Genomic DNA, 13,976 nt, shown 5'->3' on the forward strand with positions numbered 1-13,976 from the left:
CGATGATGGGTTCAAGTCTGGAAACCCAGGACAGAACCTTTGTTTGAGAGGCTGGGCAGAGCACAGAGAGAGAGAATCCTGTTTTGAACAGGTATAGGGAGATGGCGTTGGAAAGCAATCGAGAGAGGCCATAAAAGCTGCCATCTAGGTAGGCTTTGGAAAAGAGTTTTGACAAACTTCCCGAACAGAAGAAAAATTGATGCATGACTGCGAGCATCGCTTTTGCCTGTCTGTGTAAGTGGAATCAGAGGTGCATGTTTATTGAAAGTGCTGTTTAATGGGAAATTGTGTGTCAAAGATAAGAAAGTTTATGTAATCTGTTATTGTTAGGGTTGAAGTTTAAAAGTTTAAAATAATGATTTTTTTTCTTTTGCTTTAATAAAGCTTGTTTATGAAATAACTAAGCTCTATTTCTTATATTATCACTCCTGGAACAAATTGATCTTTCCACACCACCTTAAATCTTAAAGAAGTTGCATCTCTAGTCCAGAATCTTAGCTACTGCTGAGAGCTGACCAGGCATCTGCATCGCTTTATGCAAATTGCTAGCAATAATAAGTATAAATTGTTCATATCATACCAATGCATCCAGGTACACGTTGGTCCACTGAACTTGTTTTTCATTTGTGCCGGCTAAAACCATTGGTCTTCCGAGCACGTCCAAATATTCCTATAAAAGTGAGCAGTATAATTGATCACAGCAGTCAAAGCTTTCCACAACGGTAATCATAGAAAACAATTCTTACTTTCTATTATGCTTTTAAGGTTTGGAAATATTATTATTTTAAAGGCAAAATACACAATAACATGTTGGTTTCTTCCATAACAGACTGGTTTACTAGAAGTACTATCATAATTTCCTTATTCAGAGACTGCAGAATATGATTTGTTAGTGGACCTTCCATTTGGTTGCTCATAGGGATTCTGGGGAATTGAACTCTGGGGCCACTGACTGGCAGTAAGTGGCACAGACCAGCCCAGAGGTGTGGTGGGTGACCCAATGACTTTTAATAGCCAAGTCTCGTTTACATAGAGTCAGCGGACTACCCAAACCAAATGGATGACCATAGGTGGAGGGGGTCAGTTCAGAAAGGTATCAAAATGTGCCCCCTGCTCCTGGATTGTGCCATAAGAGGAAATTGTTTCTCTGTATTTACCCTTTTAAATCCCCTGATCATTTTCAATACCGAGCATCCATCAACCTTGTAAATTCTCTGCAAAACAAGCCAGGTTTTTACAGCCCATCCCATAAGTCACCGGCCTTACAGTCATTCTGGTAAATCTCTGGTGCACTCTCTCCAAGGACAATGTAAAAACCTCCTGAGGTAAGCTGCCCAAAACTGAATGTGATCATCCAGATGAGATCTGAACAAGGTTTTGTACAACCTCAGTCCCAGTGGGTGTAAAAGAATAGAAGTGGACTGCTTTCCTTTTAACTCCCATTGCATCCGGTTTCTTAATGACAGGAACATTACACCATGCACCATAATTCTGCTGCTGAGGTACGTTCGTGTTAAGGTGGCCGATCCTTTGAAATACAGCAACGTTAATGTTGTATGCAATTATGGATGATGAGGTAACTTTGCAATTCAGAGTGGAATGCTCTGTTTCAGAATTTTCTCAGAAGTACTAACATTGTATATGACATCTTTAATAAAGTGTGTCGGGTATATAAATTATTATTGGACACTTCAGAACTTGAGTATCACTGAAAAAAGGCACATGTCAAAGCTTCTTTTACTCATCAGGACATTCGTATGACTACCTCATGGAAAGAGAATAATAATTTATACTTCATGAGAAGAGAGTGCTGATTGATTGGCAAGAGGATTCTGATTGGTAGAGGTGTTGCCATAGAGAATGTACCAGTTAACTGATATCTGCAAGCTTTGTTTAAATTCAAACCAGGCAGGTTGACTCTGATTGGACCAAGGCATTGCTCTGGGGAACGGACCAGTGAATGGCTGTCACCTATTTTGTTCTGTTGAAACAGGAGCAATATGTCTACATGTACTTTCTGTCTGCAAAGAACAAGCCCCGGAATGTTAATATATGTACCTCCTAGCATACGTAAGTGAGCCACACTCCGAGCCCGACTGGTAACAATAATAATATTGGAACATTTAGGATTGTTTCACAAATGTTGTGATCTGATCAGGTAGCCATTATCTCGCAGGATGGCTTTGCTGCACCCTATTTCAGCATCAAGCTTCCATAGTGAGCAAATGACTTGTGTCTTATTTATGAGCTTGTTAATAAGGCCAATCTTATAACACGTGGAACTCTATGAATTCCAATGCATATGCTGACCAATTAAAGTAGGCTTGTGGCAGACAGTAGCAGAGAACACCCTGGCAGATAACCCCCTTGGCAATTAACTGGCACATTCTCCTGAGCAATGCCTCTACCCATCAGAGTCCACTTGCCAACCAATCAGCACACTCTTCGAATGAAGTATAAATTGTTGTTCCTTTACATTTGGTATTCTTGAATATGTCCTGATAAGTGCAAGATGAGAGGTTTCAACATGTGTCTGTTTTCAACTAAAGCAAAATGTGTTGCCTGGAGTGCAGCAACTGAGCAAACTCCTTTAATGTAGTTTACATTATGTATTAAAATTAACTTTCCTTTATAATATGCATCTAGGGTTGTTACGATCTGAAGTACAAACGTAATGTCGAACCGCCAAAATGGAGCTCTTGATGGGAGCCTAGCTTATCAAAAGTAAATCACTAACAGAAAATGACAAGGTTCCATTTTTAAAAAAATATTGTTTTAATATGACTTTTTCGATCAACTATGACATTTGAGGTGCGACATACGTGGCATATACCCGACATGAAGAGTAGTGAATCTCTCATAGCTTTGCTCATAGCCAGTCGGAAAACTCAGCAATAAGAGTAGCAGCATTTTACCACATAACACATATTATTCTGCCTGCTACTGTGCAGTGATATTTACTGCCACAAAACCCTTATCTCACTTCCTCCTCAGGCCAGTTAGATCTCACACTTTGTTAAAAAAACATAAATGTGTATGTGTTAGTGAGTCCTCGAAAGTGTCCTGGTGAATCATAGAATTATAGTCATACAATATGGAAGAGGCCATTTGGCCCAGTAAGCATGCACCAACAAAAATAAAAACTACCCTAATCTACACTCAACTCACTTCCCAGCGCTTGGCCCATAGACTTGAATATTATAAGACATAGGAGCAGAATTAGGCCATTCGGCCCATCGAGTCTGCTCCACCATTCAATCATGGCTGATATGTTTCTCATTGCCATTCTCCTGCCTTCTCCCCATAACCCCTGATCCCCTTATGATATTTCAAGTGCTTATCCAAGTACTTTTTAAAGATTGCAAGGTTTCCTGTCTCAACTACCCTTCCAGGCAGTGAATTCCAGATTCCCACCACTCTCTGGGTGAAAAAATGTTTCCTCAAATCCCCTCTAAACCTCCAAGCTTTCACCTTACAATTATGCCCCTTTGTTATCGACCCTTCAACTAAGGGGAACAGCTGCTTTCTATTCACTCTGTCCATACCCCTCCATAATCTTATACACCTCAATCAGGTCCCCTCTCAGACTTCTCTCAAAATATTTACGTAGCAAAGTATGTTTGCAGATATTAGGGTTAGCGGTTGTTGGCATGAACTATATTTGTCCATTTACTGACCCAATGACGTCAATATCTCCCAAGTCTTAAATGAAAATCCTTTCACTCTAAACCAAAACATTGTAACCTTCTGTTTCAACGAAAATCCCAAGCCAGCCATCTTGGTGATCGCTCTGAAAGACTGCTAATTAATGTACATTTTTTCCAATATTGAGCGATAGGTTTGAGCCCGAGGAACTGGGTTTAGATTAACAAAACTTCCACTTAGAACCTTGAATATGTCAGAAAAGAGCTTCTTCCCAGCAATCTAGCTGATTGAAACTCAGGTCACAGAGGTGAAAGTGTAATGTATTTCAACTCAATGTGCCTGAACTCCAGTACGTTCACTGCGGCCTGAATTTTGAAATAATGCCATTCATTATAAATAACAAAGATAGCACGATCTCAGCGGGAACATATCTATGGCGATACTGTGGGGACACAATTGGATAGCACCAAAACATAAACAAGGATCATTGTGCACAATTAACCCTGCCTGTTCCTTTTAATCACCCACAAATAATCTCTATCAAGCATGGTAAATGCTTCAGATTCATAACTTCTCTTCACTTCCACATACATAGCGCTGCTTAAAGTATCACACCACCATTTTGCAGCTTGGATCTATTGTCAGTTATTGAACTATGACCCTAAATACAATGAACCATACACACTGACACATTTCTCTCTCTGTGGCCAAGATATGGTGGCACATAACTTTGGGCGGCAGCACTAAACAGTGGGAACAAATATGGCTGCATGTCCTCACCCACATGGAGTAGATGGTACTCGCCATCATTGGAGCAAGAATGAGGCCATGTATGCTCATAACAAATCCTCCTTCTCACATCCCCACATGGCCCTTGTCCCACAACCACTTCTGAGCGACAAACTTCAGATGGTACAAGCTTGCATCTCTTGCATTCTCCCACTCTCCTCACCACAACCCGACCCTTGAATCTTTCTCCTTTCAGATACCAAGAACTGCCACTTAACCAGACAATGGTGAAGGAATAGATATGTTCAAGGAAGAAGAAACCGGTGATACAGAAGTACCATCACTTGCTCTGACACTTGCAATCATTAGCTGCACTATAGCAGCAGAAATATCTAATGCTTGTTGGTGATAAAATGGGACTGTTCTTATCATATAGCGTATTGTATGGTTTGCTATAAGCAATGCTGTAGCAGATTCTCAGAATATACATCCGATGCTGTAGCTGCACATCTCTCACCTTGTGTAGCGCACAAAGACTCCATGAGACGAATAGAGTGAAGTCGATGAGGCTTTATTAAGCGTGTCTGTTCCCCCGCAGCTCGATAGTAAACTGGCCTGCGGGGGAAGACTCCGGCTTCTTATACTCCGCCTTCAGGGCGGAGCTTGAGGTCAACGGCCAACCAGGACCCGGGATCTGTCAGCCAATGACATTAGGGCTTCCAGTCCCACATGACCCCCAATACATACTACCACATTCACCCCTTGTCAAAAATGAACCTGGCGGGGTGATGCTTCGTATGGTGGTAAGGGTTTACAGGGCTGGTCCTGGGAGGATAGAACATTCACATGGCAATACAGTATTGGACAATTTCGTCCTGTTGCAACTATTTACAGAGGGTATAGGAAAGAAAAGCAAAATGTTCTTTGAACAGTCCATCTTTGTTTTACATCGACGCCACGAGTCGGTCGGGCGGTCTGGTCGTCCGTGTCGATTGCCTCGGCCCCGGCGGTGGTGGTGGTGCTTGTACCAATGTTGTCGCCTCCAGGAGCCGTACGGTTTCAGCTGTCGGTGCAAAGGGGAGGGGGACCGATCCTCCTGGGAAGGGGGCGGTCGCGGGGTGCGGCGGTGGCAGGAAGGGGGGCGGTTGGGTTGATGGTGTCGGGGGGGGGGGTGCGTGTTGCCGGCGGGCGCCAGATCCCGCAGGGAGACCGTGTCCTGTCGGCCGTCGTGGTACTCCACGTAGGCGTACTGGGGGTTTGCGTGGAGGAGGTGAACCCTTTCGACCAACGGGTCCGCCTTATGTGCCCGCACATGCTTTCGGAGCAGGATGGGTCCTGGGGCCGCCAGCCAGGTCGGCAGCGACGTTCCAGAGGAGGACCTCCTAGGGAAGACAAGGAGACGCTCGTGAGGCGTTTGATTAGTGCTCGTACATAATAACGACCGGATGGAATGGAGAGCATCCGGGAGGACCTCCTGCCACCGTGAAACTGGGAGATCCCTGGACCGTAGGGCCAGCAGGACGGCCTTCCAGACCGTGCCGTTCTCCCTTTCTACTTGCCCGTTCCCCCGGGGGTTGTAGCTGGTCGTCCTGCTTGAGGCTATGCCCTTGCTGAGCAGGAACTGGCGCAGCTCGTCACTCATGAAAGAGGACCCCCTGTCGCCGTGGACGTATGCGGGGTAACCGAACAGTGTGAAGATGCTGTTCAGGGCTCTAATGACTGTGGCCGCGGTCATGTCAGAGCAGGAAATGGCAAAAGGGAAGCGGGAGTATTCGTCCACTACATTAAGAAAATATGCGTTGCGGTCGGTGGAGGGGAGGGGCCCTTTGAAATCGAGACTGAGGCGTTCAAAGGGGCGGGAAGCCTTAATCAGGTGCGCTCCATCTGGCCTGAAAAAATGCGGCTTGCATTCCGCGCAGATGTGGCAGTCCCTTGTGACTGTACGGACCTCCTCTAAAGAGTATGGGAGATTGCGGGACTTGATGAAATGGTAAAACCGAGTGATCCCCGGGTGGCAGAGGTCCTCGTGGAGGGTTTGGAGGCGGTCAATTTGTGTGTTGGCACATGTGCCGCGGGATAGGGCATCGGACGGCTCGTTCAGCTTTCCGGGACGGTACAAGATCTCATAGTTGAAGGTGGAGAGCTCGATCCTCCACCTTAAGATCTTGTCATTTTTAATTTTGCCCCGCTGTGCATTATCGAACATGAAAGCTACCGACCGTTGGTCAGTGAGGAGAGTGAATCTCCTGCCGGCCAGGTAATGCCTCCAATGTCGCACAGCTTCCACTATGGCTTGGGCTTCCTTTTCCACTGAGGAGTGGCGGATTTCTGAGGCGTGGAGGGTTCGGGAGAAAAAGGCCACGGGTCTGCCCGCTTGGTTAAGGGTGGCCGCTAGAGCTACGTCGGAGGCGTCGCTCTCGACCTGGAAGGGGAGGGACCCATCGATGGCGCGCATCGTGGCCTTTGCGATATCCGCTTTGATGCGGCTGAAGGCCTGGCAAGCCTCTGTCGACAGAGGGAAGGTCGTGGTCTGTATTAGGGGGCGGGCCTTGTCTGCGTACTGGGGACCCACTGGGCGTAGTACGAAAAGAACCCCAAGCAGCGTTTCAGGGCTTTTGGGCAGTGCGGGAGGGGAAATTCCATGAGTGCGCGCATACGTTCGGGGTCGGGGCCTATTATCCCATTGCGTACTATGTAGCCCAGAATGGCTAGCCGGTCGGTGCTAAAAACGCACTTGTCCTCGTTGTACGTGAGGTTCAAGGCTTTGGCGGTCTGGAGGAATTTCTGGAGGTTGGCGTCGTGGTCCTGCTGATCGTGGCCGCAGATGGTTACATTGTCGAGATACGGGAACGTGGCCCGCAACCCATGTTGATCAACCATTCGGTCCATCTCCCGTTGGAAGACCGAGACCCCGTTTGTGACGCCAAAAGGGACCCGTAGGAAATGGTATAATCGCCCGTCTGCCTCGAAGGCTGTGTACTTGCGGTCACTTGGGCGGATGGGGTGCTGATGGTAGGCGGACTTGAGGTCCATGGTGGAGAAGACTTTATATTGGGCAATCCGATTGACCATGTCGGATATGCGGGGGAGAGGGTACGCGTCTAGTTGTGTGTACCTGTTGATGGTCTGGCTATAGTCAATGACCATCCTTTGTTTCTCCCCTGTCTTCACTACTATCACCTGCGCTCTCCAGGGACTATTGCTGGCCTGGATTATGCCCTCCTTTAGTAGCCGCTGGACTTCGGACCGAATGAAGGTCCGGTCCTGGGCGCTGTACCGTCTGCTCCTAGTGGCGACGGGTTTGCAATCCGGGGTGAGGTTCGCAAACAAGGACGGGGGTTGCACCTTGAGGGTAGCGAGGCCGCAGATAGTGAGTGGGGGTATGGGGCCGCCGAATTTGAACGTAAGGCTCTGTAGATTACATTGGAAATCTAATCCCAGCAAGGTGGGGCACAGAGTTGGGGAAGGACGTGTAGTTTGTAGTTTTTGAACTCCCTCCCCTGCACCGTAAGGGTAACTATGCAGAATCCCTGGATCTGTACGGAGTGGGATCCTGCAGCTAGGCAAATCTTTTGTGCGCTGGGATAGGTGGTCAAGGAACAGCGTCTTACCGTGTCGGGGTGTATAAAGCTTTCCGTGCTCCCGGAGTCGACTAGGCATGGCGTCTCGTGGCCGTTAATTAGGACCGTTGTCGTCGTCGTCTGGAGTGTCCGGGGCCGAGCCTGATCGAGCGTAATCGAAGCGAGCCGTGGTTGTAGTAGTGGAGTGGGGTCCGTTGTTGCCGTCCAAGATGGCGTCGGGGATGGACAAAATGGCCGCCCCCATACATCGCACGTGGCTGGGGGGTCACAAGATGGCGGCGGGGGTGGACAAAATGGCCGCCCCCATGCGTCGTACAGGTCTGGGGCGGTCCAAGATGGCGGCGCCCCTCCTCCCCTCGTGGTGGTCGGGACGCAAAATGGCGGCGTCTGCGGGTTGCACATCGGCCCCTCCTCCCCTCGTGGTGGTCGGGACCCAAAATGGCGGTGTCTGCGGGTCGCACATGGTGTGCTGGGGGGGCTGGGGAGCGCTAGGACCGCGAGCGCTAGGACCGCGCGGAGCTCCCTCACCGCGAGCGCTAGGACCGCGAGCGCTAGGACCGCGCGGAGCTCCCTCACCGGGGACAGCAGTGGTCGGGGCCCAAGTCGGCGGCGCCGGCGGGTCAGGCGTGGGGCCGCGAGCGCAAGGACCGCGAGGAGCTCCCTCACCGGGGACAGCGGTGGTCGGGGTCCAAGTAGGTGGCGCCGGCGGGTCAGGCGTGGGGCGCGGGACGGGGGTTAGGGTGGCGTTAGTGAGAGTGTTGGCCGGGACCCAAAGCGGTAGCGCCGGCGGCGGGTCATACATGGGCTGCGGGGAGGGGGGTTGGGGAGCGTAGGCGGCGTGCAGGGCTCCCAGTTCTCCCGGGACCGCGGTGGTCGGGACCCAAAGCGGCTGCGCCTGCGGGTCGTACATGGCGTGCTGGGGGGGTTGGGGCGCATAGACAACTTGCAGGGCTCCCTGTGCTCCCGGGACGGCGGCGACCTCGCGGGACCGGCACACAACCGCATAATGGCCCTTTTTTCTGCAGCTTTTGCAGATGGCTGCGCGGGCCGGACAGTGCTGTCGGGGGTGTTTCGCCTGGCCGCAGAAATAACAGCGGGCGCCCCCGGTGCGACTCGGCGTTTGGACTGCGCAAGCCTGTGGGGTGTCCGGGAGGGGGGGTAGGGGGTTTGCCGCGACGGGTACGTACGGGGCCCAATGGCCTGCCGCGCGGTCGGGGCCGTAGGCGCGGGTATTACGCGCGACCACGTCTAGGGAGGCTGCTAGGGCCCGTGCCTCTGAGAGTCCTAGCGACTCTTTTTCTAGAAGTCTTTGGCGGATTTGGGAGGATTGCATACCTGCCACAAAAGCATCGCGCATTAACATGTCCGTGTGTTCGTTTGCATTCACCGACGGGCAGCTGCAGGCTCGTCCCAAAATCAGCAGCGCGGCGTAGAACTCGTCCATCGATTCTCCGGGAGCTTGCCGTCTCGTCGCGAGCTGGTAGCGAGCATAGATTTGGTTAACTGGGCGAACGTAGAGACTTCTGAGTGCTGTGAACGCCGTCTGGAAATCGTCGGTGTCTTCAATGAGGGTGAAAATCTCCGTGCTCACCCTCGAGTGCAGGACCTGCAGTTTTTGTTCGTCTGAGACTCGGCCGGTGGTCGTTCTGATGTAGGCCTCGAAGCAAGTCTGCCAGTGTTTGAAGGCTGCTGCCGCGTTCACTGGCATTCTGGAATGATCCTGAGCTCCATAGTCCTTTTTAGGCACGCTTAATAAATTGTAGCGCACAAAGACTCCATGAGACGAATAGAGTGAAGTCGATGAGGCTTTATTAAGCGTGTCTGTTCCCCCGCAGCACGATAGTAAACTGGCCTGCGGGGGAAGACTCCGGCTTCTTATACTCCGCCTTCAGGGCGGAGCTTGAGGTCAACGGCCAACCAGGACCCGGGATCTGTCAGCCAATGACATTAGGGCTTCCAGTCCCACATGACCCCCAATACATACTACCACACCTTGAAAACCTTTAAACTCTCTCCCAGCATGTCAATTTCATTGATCTGTCAGATGAAGATAAAAGTTTTCCCTTTGCAGCCTTCAAACCTTTAATATCCCTGCCAGCATGTCAATATCAATGGACTGTCAGATGAAGGTAGAAGTTTCCTTTGATGTGTTGGAAACCATTGTAGTTCTTTTTTCACATTCAATTTAATCCCTGTAACTTTTTGAACTGCATTGTTTTCATTCAATTTCACAGTCCATTATCTTTTACAACCCCCTTGATTGACAGGTCCAGGCTATTTCAGAGGAGGGATTAGCTTGGTTTGCTTTTATAGTTCTTCACAATCCATTAACTCTGACGTGCTACCTCTTTTAAGCAGGTATTGTTTCTAACTGCAGTTTTTTCAAGGAGATGTTTTATTTGTTCTGAAGTGCTTCCAAGAAAGAACAGGTGTTGTTTCGAACCGCAGTTTTTTTCTGCTAGGGTTCTTCTGTTTTTAAGTCCTTCCTAGAAAACCAGGTGTTCTGCCTGAGTGCTGCCCCGTAGCACTATCAAGGGGCAGGGCCTGAAAGGGGGGAGGGGGAGAACTGAGGGGGAACCTGAAGGGGAGGGGCCTGAGCAGGATGCCATGAAGGAGGGGGGTCTTTGACGAATCCATAGTGGGCTGTCCCTCACTTGTGGGAGTGATGGGGCTTGCCAGCAACAGGAAGAACTAGCCAGAAATTTGGTGGGGGGCAGGTAGCTGTAGTATTATTGAGATTGGGGCACCCTTTTAAAATGATGTCCCGATCTCAGAAGATCCGGTCTTGCCAGCTTCTACAGTTCCCACAGCGCGAATCATCCCGACTCCCAAAAATATTTCTTAAGTGTGGGTGGATTGGGATCCGGATCGTGTTGATCCACCCGGTGGGAATCGTATCTCATTCCTTGCCAGAGATCAGACTGAGAAATTCTTTGAGAGAATTCTGCCCAAGATCGACACAATCAAATTTTGTGGCCAAAATCTCTTAAAATGCACTAGTCTGACGTCAACAGGAGTGAAAAAGATAATGGTAAACTCAATTATTGACACATTATTGGCACTGAGAACATCTTTTAGTGCAGCACAATGTCTCAAAACATATCATATGTTATTTGAGATCTTTATCACAGAAACAATTTTCAATTTCCAAGGATGCGACAACATATTATCTGCTATCCAATCTCTTCCCTGATATTTTTTAATATGCAGCACACACATGGATATTGGGCAAATTGATTTGCTGGATCTATAAGTTAAACAATAATATTGTTACCTGTGTGTTAATACGTATTGCTCCAATGGAGGGGATTTCAAAAAAGTAGCCTGAAATATAAAATGAGAATATTTAACAATGTGTTCAGAATCATTTATTTAAAATTGAAAATGTGGAACTGGGACAATTCAAAATTGGACAACCATTCTTCAAATATATTATTATTAAAGTGTGATCCCGAAGGACAAGCTATCAAATACCTTTATTGGTGCAGGCCATCCATTGTAATGGTCCTTTATCATAGTTATGTTGACCAACTGAAAAGGTGAATACCCGCACCTAAAATGAAAAGTTGTTAATATTAGTATTAGTTTTAGCATTAGTTTTGTGTGTTCGTTCGTAAGTGAGGAAATCTTCATTGAGCTGTCAACACATTTTGCATTATCCTATAGTATGTATATTTAGCGTGGTTATATTTAGGAATCACAGAAGGAAGCCAAATGTCCCATTGAGTCTGTGCCAACGCACAGAAAGAGCTGTCCAATTAGTACTACTCACATATTGTTACCCCGTAGACCTTCAATTGTTCTCCTTTTTAAGTTTATATTAAATTCCTTTTTCAAAGCTAACACTGATCTGCTTCCAACACCTTTGCAGGCTTCGTATTCCAGATCGTAGCAACTCATTGCGTTAAAATAGTGTCCTCGTTTCCCTGATGATTCTTTTGCCAATTATTTTAAACCTGTGCCCTCAGCTCTCATACTAGAGAAAATAATCTCTCATCTGTTCTGTAAAAAAACCCTCATCTCTTTTAAATCTCCCTTTAATGTTCTCCACTCTAAGGAGAACAAACCAAATTTCTGAAGTCACTCCACCTCACTGAAAGCTCCCATTTCTACTCTGATTCTAGTAAAGCTCCCCTGCACTCTCTTCAAAGCCATGGCATCTTGTGTCGTGCCCAGAATTGGGCGCAATACCCCAGGTGAAACCTAAGCAGTGATCTACAATCACTTCCTTACTTTTGCAAAACACACGACCCACCTTTGTTTCTGAACTGCCAGGTTGACCTGCCTTGCCACCTTCAAAGATTTGTGTATGCGATCTCCAGGTCTCTCTGCTCCTGCAGTCCCTTTAAAATTGTACCATTTCGTCTATGTTGCTTGTCCTCATTATTCTTTCAAAAATAATTCTCTTCACACTTCTTCGCATTATATTTCACCCACCAAGTTTTTGCTCTTTTCACCGATCTACGTCCTCCTAAAGCCTGCTACTACCATCCTTCTTGTTAACTACATGGCCAAGTTATGTGACATTTAACAAACTTTGAAATTATACCCTATAAAGCCAAGTCCAGGTCAATAATATATATCAAAAAGATCAGTAGTCACAAAAACTGATCCCTGGAGAAATCACTATGTACTTCCCTCCAATTCAACAAACAACCACTCATTACTACTCTGCTTTTTGCCTCATAGTCTATTTGGTATCCATGTTGCTGCTGTCACTTTAAGCCCATGGGCTTCAATTCTGTTAAGAAATCTGTTGCGTGGTACGTTATCAAGCACCTTTTGAAAATCCACATACACAAAATAAACGGGACTTCTCCCATCAACCCTCTCGGTCACCAATCAACCACTCTGCGCTCAATCAAGTTTGTTACTCATAATTTGCCTTCAACAAGTCCATGTTGGAATCCATGATTTTTCAAGTGATAATTAATTTTGTCTTGGATTGTGGTCTGAAGAATAATCTAACCTTCACGACATCACTGAAACAGATTCTGTGGTCATGTGGCTATGGTGGGACCTTGCTGTGCCATGTGTTCCTACATTTCAATCGTGCTTAAACTTCAAAAGCACATAATTGACTGCAAGGGTCTCCTGAGGCCATGAAAGGTGCTATCTAAATGTACATTCTCTCCTTCTTCCTGCAAAATCTTATGCTGCACTTTGATCATTGTTGTTGCTTCGTTGTCCTGGCATGGCTGTTTCATGTTTATTGAAGGCAAATCTAAAATTCTGATGGAATCAAAAACAGAAGGAAATGTAACTAATTACACAGTGATTTAAATCAGGTTATCCTACTCATGGAGGTGGAGAAACGTGAAGGTTTTCTATTGCATTGGGTAGCGTCCCTGCCTCTGTGACAGAACTCCAGGTTCAAGTTCCTGTCTTAAAATTGATGGTCAAGGAAGGTGCGTTCATAACGGGACCAAATTATTTATCATCTTAAAAACCCTTCCAATATGGCACCATTGGCAGGCTGTACAATTGGGAGGGATTCCTGGTCATCCATACGAAGGAAAGAAAATTGGAGCCTCAACCATCACTCTCCATTGATCCAATATGATGCCACAGCTACTGGGACCCGTTGTGGGGCTGATTGGCTCAGTTGGCTGGTGTAGATTAGATTGATGCCAACAGCGTGGGGTGGGGTGTGATTTGGGACTTGCCTCCTTGCCCTATCCATGGTGGAGATCAGGGTGCTGATAGTCAGACCTGCCTTTGGGCAGGGAACTGAAGAAAGAAGGTGGAGATAAAAGTCAGTACTTCCATTCTCTGCTTTTGCAGTCTTTTTCCTTGTTTTTTTCAAGGGAAGCGGATGTCGCAACAAACAGCATTTGTTACCCATCCCTTTGCATCTATTCTCAAACAGCTAAACCTTTCAATACAGCATTCATGACTGGTTCTTTTTTTTTTTTTAAACCTGTTCAGTCTGAGTAATAAAGAAGTGGATCTAATTGGAAAGGGGGTAAAAGGGAAGAGGAAAATGAATATCAAATTTGAGGCAATCAGGTGCACGTATGT

At 47.3% G+C, this 13,976-nt stretch overlaps 1 protein-coding gene across 4 annotated transcripts in view; it reads right to left on the reverse strand.

Annotated features, from left to right (window-relative positions):
* The window catches only part of LOC140387976 (voltage-dependent calcium channel subunit alpha-2/delta-1), an 890,358-nt gene that overhangs the window by 187,732 nt on the left and 688,650 nt on the right, over window positions 1-13,976 (reverse strand). For all 4 annotated transcript variants that reach the window (XM_072471400.1, XM_072471399.1, XM_072471398.1 and 1 more), the window contains 3 exons: window positions 11,430-11,508; window positions 11,230-11,279; window positions 581-670 (listed from right to left, as the gene is read on the reverse strand). In XM_072471400.1, coding sequence (XP_072327501.1) covers window positions 581-670; window positions 11,230-11,279; window positions 11,430-11,508 — 219 coding nt within the window. The remainder of the gene's footprint in view (window positions 1-580; window positions 671-11,229; window positions 11,280-11,429; window positions 11,509-13,976) is intronic.

Source organism: Scyliorhinus torazame, chromosome 13, assembly GCF_047496885.1.
Source record: "Scyliorhinus torazame isolate Kashiwa2021f chromosome 13, sScyTor2.1, whole genome shotgun sequence".
Taxonomy (NCBI): Eukaryota; Metazoa; Chordata; class Chondrichthyes; order Carcharhiniformes; family Scyliorhinidae; genus Scyliorhinus; species Scyliorhinus torazame.